Raw genomic sequence first — 11,199 nt, 5'->3', positions numbered from 1 at the left:
GTCTTATAATGTGCAAGTAGTTTGGGATTGTAAACAGATGAAAGAGAAATAAAGCAAAAGAAAAGGAAAAAGGAGGAAAAGAAAGCAAAAGAGCTGATAAAGTTTCTGGCTGCAATACAGGAGACATATCATTACCATATGATCTAATGTGGGTGTCAGCCTGGATTGTGTTCATTGAGAGAAACATTTTTTAACTGTGCTATGGAATAGAAGCAGGAGGGTTTTCCACCAAGTGACAGTCACTGAGCTGAATTTACCCCCTCCTCCTTTCCACACCTGCAAAGCCTTCTGCCTGGGTTGAATATTTAGTTTAATTACATCTCAGCTTTGAGAGCTCCTGTTGCAAATCCCTGGATTAAAAGGTACGGTTTTTAGTAATTCTCCTGAACTATGCTGCATTAATAAACTTCGAGCAAGTCTATGGCAAGAACTATTTGAATTTTAAGAGAAGCAAGTTAAAAATCCTTCTAAATGTTTAGTAATGTTAAGTTTTCTATGCAGCACTTTTGTTTCTTGGAAACATGAGAATACATTCTCAAAGGCTGTACAGATTTCCTACTGTTTATTTGACTGTTCTGTCTCTTGTTTTGATTTGTATATGCACTGCTATAGTCCTTTCTTTTCCTTTGCTGTAAACTTTTACAGCAGCATATTCTCTGCAATCCAGTGTTTAGAATCGGTGATATAGAGAGTGTAAAAAATACGTGTATGCTTACATTTCTGCTTTAAATTGCACTCTGATTTCTTTCTCCTGTGTTTCTTCATATGTTTTTCAGACACTGATGAAAATAATTTCAATTTCAGAGAAAAAAAAAAGCGTAGTAGTAAGTTAAACGGGCTCTGTGTATGCCTTTGTAATGTTAGAAAGTGCTATGTTACAGGGTACAAACAAGGGAATCATGATTAAAGAAGGTTCTTATGAATGAAATAGTAGAAAATTCATGCAGTTGAAACTCCTGTTAACAGAGTTTTATTCTCTAAAACTTCCAACTCCTGTGTTTGCATATATAGGCTTTATTGCACAAAATGGGCAAAACATAAAATGGAGGGGAATGTTTTGAAACTGGAAAATATTGTTTAGCTTGCCTTTGTGGAATTTTGAGAGATTTCTGACAGTAAGTGAACTAATAATTTAACCTTAATATTAAGGTAAACTGACAAGAAGACCACCAATACAGTGGTGACGTGAACTGATGGAGCATATTTTCAGTGGTATTTTAAAATGAAATGTGGCCAAGCCTATGGTATAGTTTCTTCTGCTTGTGGAAAACTCTTCTTCACTGTAAACACATAATTAAAGGAATTTTAAACAGTTATATCCTACAGACATAAATATTGTGTCACAGAATTCAGATTTTTTTTGTCCTCTCTACTCTTTCTTTGTAAGTGAAGTGTAAACATTTCTTGGTAGTACAGTTTTGTGTATATCTTTTCTTTTGTTTATGTTCAATTACACATGCAAACAATAGGAACAGATACATGTGTCTGCAGAATGAATGCATATATGCCTGAAGATATCTGTTCCTATATCCTGATTAATATGTAGCTTGTGTCTGCTGTTTTCTCTGCTGTATCCTCAGATTATATACTTGATTTCCTTTGTTGTCCTACAGTTTTCCTTTATAGCCAGCTCTTTCTGATTTCATTAAAGTTTTTACAAAACTGGGACCAAAGGAAAGGCCAGCTACAGGGTTTAACTGAGATAAATGAAGTCATCAATATTAATGTGAATAAGAAGCAAAGTGTGAAGACACTTCCAAAGTGCCTTTTTTTTTTTTTTGGCTTTTCTGAATGGTAGTAGTTAAACTCCAGGATAAGATCCTGATTGTGCATTCTTGGGATGGGCGGTACTTCAGCAGTGACCCTGAGAGGGAATAAAGAAATTTTAAATACTTTAAAATGTTTTAAAAATGTATTAATACATAAAAAAGACCTCAGAAAAGGTCCTGGCTGCCACTGCCACTCAAGGATTAGTGTGCAGAATTCACAGTTTTTATTGCTGTTAATATATAGTCTGAAAATTAATTTGTACTGGGGTAATATTTTATTAGTCATTTTCACAAGGCAGCTTATTATGATGAATGGTGGTGGTTTAGCAAATTTTTTTCTCATCTGAGATTATTAATAAATTGCATTGTTATTTTACAATAACTTGCACATGATGATTACTCTTTCAAAAATCATGTTTTAGATGAAACCCTGGTAACAGCTCACTGCCATGCACCAGCAGCACTTTGCTGTGACATCCTGACGTGTCCCTGTGCCCTCTGCCTGCTCTGGCAGGGGCGTTGGAGGGAAAGGGACACAGCCCCAGTGACAGTGGGGAGCCAGGGCAGGAGGAAGCACAGGAGGAAGATCCACATGGGGACACCGCCCACCCCTGCTACATGTCATGAGTTTACACAGCACTGGCTGAGAGGACATACTGAAAAACTCTCTAGCTGATGCTGTGATCCCCCTCAGTACATGCAGCAGGTAAGGTGTCTGTTCCAGGAACAGAAGTACTTTCATGTCCAACTAAGAAAACAAATATGTCCCTGAAAGAGACAGCATAAACAGTGTTTTACTCCATGTGATTTCACTTTGAAGTCTTTGGGATGTCTGAAGATAGTAGATACATGTCTTCCAGTCATGTAGATCACAGGAACATAGGCTAGGATTTTAAGACACCAGCATATTTTATTAGGCAACCTAATCATCTTCTCAAGAAACAGACCTAAAGGTTTCTGGAGGGCTGTATTATTGGCACCTGTAGGTAGAAATTCATAAAGGAAAATTAACTCAGACACCATATAAATTGTATCTAAATCCAGTCTCGTGGCTTTTTTATATATTTAGCTTTTTTCTTAACACTAAGCATTCCTTTTAGAGTAGCTGGTTATAATATGTTAGAAAGGCAGGCTTCAGTAAACTACTCTCACCTAATATAATCTGTTCATTCTTGTCATTTACCTGGTAGGTTCCATATGTCAAAGTAGAGAGGGAGACAGTCCTTCTCTCTGCCTCTCCCAGTTTTTTTATCCAACAATGAATATGGAGCTGAAAAATGCTCTACCACACCCCAAGCTGTTAGATATCTTCTTCTATAAAAAGAAATAATCCCAGCTAGCACCCAGGCAAGATGTTTCTAAGATATTCACCTGAAGATGAAAGTGGACATTTTTGCTTTCATTACAAAGAGCATCATCTCTATTTAAGACTATACCATCCATTTTAAGAAAAAGCTTCTAAATAAATGACAAGTTTGCCTTTGTGTCACTTGGCAATTTGAAGGCAGATTTGGTGTTGGTGGTTATGTTTTGTTTTGTTTTGTTTTTGGTTTTTTTGTTTGTTTGTTTTTTGTTTTGTTTTGTTTTTGTTTGTATTTGTTTTTTGGGGTTTTTTTGGGTGGGTTTTTAAAATCAATTAAAATTAATAAAGTATTAACTTCATTTTACAAAATACACAGTATTTTGTATAATAAAAGAAAATAATATTCAGAAACATAGCTGGTCTTAACAGCCTTGATACAAATTTGTGCAACTTTTCCTTAATGGACAACAAGACAGGTAGCACAAGCAAGAGTGTGTTGAAATGCATCTAGGCCTAATTCCTGAGAACATGTATTTAAGCAGCTTTTCTTGTTAATATCAATGGTAATACTTACTTGTATACAGTTGCTCCTGACCATAAAAGTCTGCAGAATGAAGCCCTGAATCCTATTAGAAAGTGTGCACACAACACTGCAAGCATCAATTCAAATGCTTATGTAATGCAAAGCAGAGGGTCTCTGGGTGAATGTCAAAATTTAGAAAGAAAATCAAGAATATTCAATATAAGACAGCATAATATTCCATTTTATTGTGCTGTTTGAACTAGGAAAGAAGTATAGTGCATTTAAACAACAAAAGATCTTCCCCTCACTTTCCACCCTGTCACTAAATTCTACTCTTTCTCAGTCAGTTTTACTAGGCTATAATTTAAAACACACAGCAAGCCGACACATAAAAATATTTCTCAAGACATGAAATACTGAATTACAGTGAGTTTGGGAACCTCAGGTTTGTCCCCAGGGTCAAACCCATTGCTATGAAATAAATGCTAATGAAATCAAATAGACTGTTATGCTGGCAGAAAACAGGCACATGGAAAATGTGGCTTATTGCTTTGACTCTTTTGCATAACAAAGTTGACAGCACTGCCTGTTCCTAAAAAATATTACTCTAAATATGCAAACAGATGTGTTTACAGTTGCCTTCAAAAAAAAAGGCCTATTGACAAGCAGTTACCAGACTGCTATCACATAACTGTCCTATTTTCACAATTCAGTTTTCTTCTATTGAAAGAAACAGTTATGCAATTGGTGGATGTGCTGGACCTCCTTCAGGAGGAATTGTGCAGCTGTGGGAAATTGCTGCTTTTGTTGTTAATCCGCTGCTTTGAATCCTAGGTTCTGCTGGGCGTCGATGAACTAAGCCATGAGGAGGCTGGCTCTGCTCTTTGTGCTCCTGCTGCCAGCATGCTTGGCCAAGCCCTTCCACCAGCAGGGCCTCTTTGACTTTATGCTGGAGGATGAGGGCTCAGCCGACATGGCCCCAACGGATGATCCCGTCATATCCGGGTTTGGACCGGTGTGCCCCTTCCGCTGCCAGTGCCATCTCCGCGTGGTGCAGTGCTCTGACCTAGGTAAGCCCAAGAGCACCTTCAGAGCCCTGTGCTCACATTCTAGTCACGGGCTAGCAGCTGGCATGGTGAGGCTGCCATGGACTGTCACTCCCTAACCGGCTTTTTTCACAGAAATGTGCTACAGCTGAGGTTAGCCAGAGTTTACGCTACAAAGTAGGCCACATAGCCCTGGCAAGATGGGCATTGTTGTGAACATGAAGAATGTTTGATTTTTTAAAAATTTATATTTTGAATGTGTGCATTTCATTTGTTTGGAATGCCACAGATTTCTCTTGCAGAGAAAATAATTTTTCAAAGTGTTCCTTCAGAGTAATATTCAATAAATGAAATGAGGTCAGGTGTGGGGATGGAAATATCTTAAAAGGTTCTAAATTGTGTGGTCCAAGGTCCAACACCTTTAATCATACTGTCTAGTACCTCAACATTGAAGTCATCCCATTTCCATAGGAATATATGAGCATGAAATAAGCAACTGAATCATATATCCTGGAACCAGCTCTTTGGAGTAAAGAGCTTGGAAACACACCAAAATAATGAACACAGCATGGAATTCCTTATTAAATATCTTTCTGAGCCATTATATAAACTGAAACCATGAGAAAATTTCTCACAAACTTTTTTACTCCCTTATGTAAGGGAGGGGCTTGTGTGCACAGTCAGAGTAGCAGGATATGAAGACATGTCTGCCATCATTTGACTTTTCCATGCAGAAAAGTCTCAAGTAATGAAATTGACTTCAGTGAGACTGTTCTTAGTTTAAATCAGTATAATTCAGTCTTAGTTAGTGTACAGTGCAGAAAATCAATTAGAGTTGGTTTTGCTCACAAAAGAAAGGACAAATAACTTCTCATGATTTTATAGAGCTTTTTTTTCTTTTAGTCCTCCTAGTTCTTTAAATGTACAGCTTGATGTTTCTGTTTTCCAGTTATAACATTGGCTTTGATAATTACTGTAAATCATGGCACAAATCCACCAATTAGGACCTGTGTCTCATTGTATTGGAGTTTGTATAATTACAGAAGGGAGGGGAAACTTTAGCTACACCCCTAGAAACTTCTGTGAATTTATTAAAGTGAGCCACGTAATTATGCAATAGATATGTTTGGCAAAGACCCAGTAACAAAGCAAGCCAAGCTGTACAAAACAGAGCGGGCCAACCCAGCCATACTTTCAGAAAGCTTCCACAGTACTGTCCCTCTTGAAAGACGTTTGGGTTTTTTTACCATATAGGTGCCAGAAAGAGCAAACATGGAATGGGGAGTGGGGAGGAGGTTGCCCCACATGCCATGAAAATCTTAGGTTTTATTGTTGTTACACTTAGTAATGCTGATGGAATTTAAGTTATTTTGAGAACTTGTTCTCAGTCTGCTTCAATTCTGCAGAATGTAATGAGCTTTCACTTGGTGAAAAATTAGAGACATTCACACAGGGACCCTTTGCTCCTGTACTTGCTCCTGTGGTCGTGCACTTCACACACACGTGGTTTACAGTCCATTGCATAAGACACTTCTGGGTTAGTAGAGTCCCATAATGACAAGGAGACTCATAAATACAGCAATTAATGCCACAGGTCAGTGTTTCCCAGATAATTTCAAGTGGGGTGAAAAGAGAGAGATATATTTTGAGCTTTCTTTGAACCCACATGCTGCATATCATGCAATGAAAAGATTGTGCTTTTGGATCAGCTGGGCTGATAACATCCAGACCTTGGGAAAAGAGATCTCCCTGGGCTCAAAATATGCAGGCCTGAAAAATAAATAAATAATATTTCCCTGGCAGAGCTCAAGGAAATATTTATCAAGCAATGCCAGCCTTGGCATTAAGTTCCACCCATCTTTGTCACAGCCCTAACAGGACATGGCGCTGCTGGGAGGCTCATGAAGACACAGGTCTGCTGGCTGCCCTGCAAGCAGGGACAGGAGAGCTGTGTGTCACCTGCTCACAGGCTAACCTGCCCTCTACTCCTCTGAATTCACTTCTGTGGGACACACCCAGACAAAATCATATTGACCTACTGACTTGAGAGAAGGCAGTTGCTAGCCTTTGCTGCAAACTGTGGAGGTGACCTCACACGCTCCTGAGCTGTGGGATGAAGGATGCTCTTGTTTCAGGGACCAGGGGTGCAATTTGCACATGGAAGGCATGAAACTAGCAGTGACAGTTCTGCCTCCCTATTAACCCATGCTCCTGGCCTGCCTCTCCCTTCAGCTCTAGGCTTTTCCAGCCCAACCAAATTAGCTACATCCGTCCTCCAAAATTATCAACTTTAGTCATCTAGTCCCATGGGTACTAGTTGAAGAAAAATTTCAGGCAATAACAATGGTCCTCACAAGGATGTATTCAGATCTTCCTAAATAAATTCTCATAAAGGAAAGCTGAAACCTGAATCAAGATCCTTTACTCTACTCATGTCTGGCATGGAAGGAGCGTTTACAACTCTTTCCTTACATGAGCACATGAGTGCAGGGGACATGCCAAGCAAGGCAGCTGGAGGACCCTAACATGGGCAACATATGGAGATGTTCTTCTTCTTCAACCTGTTTATTTTGTGCCTAAATGGGCATTTGCTATTTGTAGATTCTTACTTCATAAGGAAAAAAACAACCATCTGACACAGGATTATGTGAATAAACCACAGGAGGACTGTTGAATCCAGAGTACAGAGATCAGGTTTGACCCTTTTCTCATGAGCATTGGATGGGAATAACAAAGAAAATAAAATCCAAGTTCAATAAAAACAGTGAACAAAAATGCCCAGTAGTCCAATTACACTCTTGTCAGCAGAATTTTTGCATTCTTATAGTCTTAAACTTCATTCACATCTTCCTAAACACACACCTACAATTAATTTATTTTGCCTCCCAGCCAAGAGCTGAGTTGACAAGAAGGATACTGCTGCCTTCTCACGTCCTGAAAAAGAATTCTCTCTAATTTTTGGCTACTGATGGATCAAAAGCAGAACCTACATTTCATGAGATGTATTACCTTTGTGGACAGACTCAAGGATCTTATTAAAGAAGGCCACCGTGCTATCTTTATAAGAGTGCTGCCTTTTATTAATCTACCTCCTGTTGTTAAAAGGGAGCCACAGGTTCACTTTTCGATCATGCTTCAGTATGAGGCATTGGTATGCTATATCCAGGCTTTCCATAGAAACCACAGACATCTTCCTTATTAGAGCCCAGTACAGGTGGGGAGTAACTGGTGTAGCTGCTCAGAGGCCACTTTTCCTGTTCTAAATAATATGTACAGGGAAGATGTGCAGTCAGCTGGGTGGGCAAACACGCCTCTCAGAAACCCTAGCAAGGACTAACAGTTCCATTTAAAGCCTCATCCTCCCAAAGGGAGTCTCAAGTAAAGTTCATCCCAGAGCGCCCTGGTAGGCAGGAGGATGCATGTGTGATTACTCATCCCTGCAGCAGATGCAGAACGCTTCATAAGCACACTCAGAGGTGGTGGTCAGAGCTTTCTTTCACCTTCAGATAAGTCTGGCAGCCCCTTCTACATGAGCAGTGTCTCTATACAGGATCCAATGAGATTGCCCTTCTTGCAGAGTTGCAGGGCACAGTGGGGGACTCTCCATCTGTGTCACTGGGAGTGTCCATGGAGGTTTTGTGGTTTCCTAAAGGTGTGGGAGAGAGACATGTCTGCAAACAAAATTCAAGTGGTATTACAGCTAAAATTCAAATTTTGCTCACAGCTCAGAAATGCAGGGTTTCTCCAGCTGATATAAAGAGGAGTACATTAGAGCTCAGCATGGATGCTGGAGAATGTGTTTGAAAAGAACTTTGAGATCAGAAGATGAAAGTCTCACAGATATGTAAAGCATTATTAGTAATTATTATCTGGTAACATGAGGCAGTTTATCTGAACAAATAGAGTGTCTCAATATATCAACTGATGGCTCCTCAGCACTTGAGCCATCATAACATGGCAATTTATTTGTTGGCAAAAGATAATTTATCTCACTGTATGAAATCTTCCAGAAATATCTGAACACCCATTTTTCTGATTTTGATTTCATGTGAGAACCTAATTTTTCACTATAAAGGAAATTAACTCCTTTTCAATATGCTTTGTTTTGAAACATAATCTTTAAAACTAAATGATCAGCTCAAAATCCTATAGGTTACTAAATATGCAGTAAAAGAAAGAACAGATCCTTAAGTGGCCAGGCATTAAAAACCACAATTTTTAAATAAAAAAGTTTTTGTAAATTTACATTGTCACTGATGAGCCTTTAGGACAAGTTATTTCATTTTTTATGTGGTTGGTTTTTTTTGTTTTTTTCTTCTTACAATAAAGACTAAAGTCTTACTCCTTTTATGTTCAATAGAAGCTGACACTCTCATGAAATCCCCTGGCTTCACAGAACTGGATCATTTACCAAATTATTATTATTATTAAAAAAGGAGCCATGAAATCTGGGAAAGTATTCTGTAACTTCTACTGAGAACAGCATCTACATCACAAGACCCTGGCCGTAAAACTGACATTGTTTAGCCCAGCATAACTTGGGCTGTCAGCAGGCACAAGCACTGGGCATTCCACATGCTGACTGGGTGAATTGGAATACCCTTAACGTGCTGGAGGTCAGACTGGAGGATCTATACTAATTATCACAGGATGTTAAGGATCTGAGAGTGGTCTGCTTTCCTTTCATAGTCATTGGGTGAGTTAGGTTGCCCATGCAGGGGTTCATCCTATCTAAGGTGGATGTCAGTGATGGAAACATCCCTCTTGGAGAACCAAACTGCCAAGACAGGGCAATGACCACTGGAGGTTATACAACTTACTTTCAGATTAATGAAGTTTTGTGGGGTTTTTTTTTGCCTTAATTAAGGCAAGGAAAAATAAACCTATGTTGCCATCTTTGTTATGTGATAAATTTGGCATGGATTATTACTTTTTTTGTATGTACTCTGCTTTGATACCATTTTGGGGATGCTCTGGAAGTTAAAAATCATTAATTAAAGCCATGTGCTCAGTACATTCTGAAAAAACTTTTAAATGAAGAATCCAATAATTAGAAAATGCTCTTGAAAAATTGCTCTTGAAAAAAGAATATTGGCCTGGATGTAGACTACTTTACATTAACAAAAAGCCATTATCTTGTGCCAGTATGGCAGTAAAAGACAGGCTTTCTTGCATCACCCCCTGAATTACTGATGTTCCATTTTCAGCTGATAAACATGATCCTAGATGAAAATTAAGTCACTCTAAGTACATCCCTTCCTTATTTACTGCTTACTGCTTACTCCAAGGTAACAGTGATCAGCTTTTTATGTTTTCTTTTTTTGTCAAAGTGTTTTTAGATTTGTTTGCTTACTTCAGACTTGGAAATGGCATTTATGAAGTCCTGGTGGCAGGAAAGGAAATTTAGACTGCCAGTCCAAGTGATACAAGAAGTGACTGTTTTCTGGCTTGCTCTGTCACAATGATTCATTTCTAAAGTCTCCCAATGCAATAATAAATAGCTAATAGATAGCTAGTAAAATGTGAGTAAAATGATTATAGGTGATTACGATGTTTAAAACATGCTAAATAATCATTCCTTACATGACCTAGTGTTATGGACTAACAGGTGTGACTGGTATGGATGTTATGTTCTTAACACCTTTGTAGGGAGTGGTAAGAGATACAGATATTTTAAAAATACCTGTGTTTTCACAACAGAAAGACTCTGGTATTTAACTGTAGAAGGTTCCCAGCCAAGGAAGAGATAAAGAGTCCAAAATCTCCTTCCCAGTGTTCACTGAGTACCCATAGCAACAGGGAAGAGATCTAGGAAATCAGGTCCCATGCGAAGTGGTCAAGGATAACAACAAGAAACTTCTGCTATTAGCACCCAGCTCTCCAGAAAAAACTCTGTTCACACAGCCCAGTAACCATGGTATTTTGTAAATCTAATTTTAAGCAGATTTTCAAAACACCAGTTTCAAACCCAGACTGGAGTGTCCCAGCCTTATCAAATTTGCACTTAGTGGTCTATATTTTGCTTTACACATGCCCCGAATCTTTGATTAAAAAGAAGTGGTCCAAAAGAAGATCATCAGGTTACAGGAAAATAAAATATTTTTCTGAATATATTTTAGTAATTTCCTAAAGTTCAAATCAAAATCAGTATTCTTCAAACAATATTGTCATTTTTTAAGAATTTATTGATCCTGTTTTCCGTGTCTGCCCTGACAAAAAAAAAATTGACAAATGCTGGAATTATATGTCTCTTTGGCTGTATTGTATTCATTATGCTCACACAGAGCATAATAGTACATGTAGTCCTTTACACTATGAAAGCAAAGTAGATAGATAATCACAGAACCACAGAATATTCTGAGTTGGAAGGGACTCATCAGGATCATCAAAGTAAAGCTCCTGGCCCAGCACAGAACAGCCCCAAGATTCACACCATGTGCCTGAGAGTGTTGTCAAGTTATTCTTGAGCTCTGTCAGGTTGGTGCTGTGACTCCTTCCCTGTGAAGCCTGTGCCAGTGCCCAGCCACCTTCTGTGTGAAGAACCTTTTTTTAATATCC

The 11,199-nt window shown here is 38.6% G+C and overlaps 1 protein-coding gene across 1 annotated transcript in view; it reads left to right on the top strand.

Annotated features, from left to right (window-relative positions):
• Positions 1 to 232: 232 nt before the first annotated feature.
• Positions 233 to 11,199, top strand: part of DCN (decorin) — a 38,134-nt gene continuing 27,167 nt past the window's right edge. The window contains exons 1-2 of the mRNA XM_039704072.1: positions 233 to 362; positions 4,430 to 4,665. Of these exons, the coding sequence (XP_039560006.1) occupies positions 4,458 to 4,665 (208 nt within the window). The 5' untranslated portion in view covers positions 233 to 362; positions 4,430 to 4,457. The remainder of the gene's footprint in view (positions 363 to 4,429; positions 4,666 to 11,199) is intronic.

The sequence above is a fragment of the Passer montanus genome, unplaced genomic scaffold (assembly GCF_014805655.1).
Source record: "Passer montanus isolate IOZ18808 unplaced genomic scaffold, ASM1480565v1 scaffold17, whole genome shotgun sequence".
Lineage (NCBI taxonomy): Eukaryota > Metazoa > Chordata > Aves > Passeriformes > Passeridae > Passer > Passer montanus.
The sequence above is the reverse complement of the archived record's forward strand: the minus strand, read 5'-3'. Positions and strand labels throughout refer to the sequence as shown.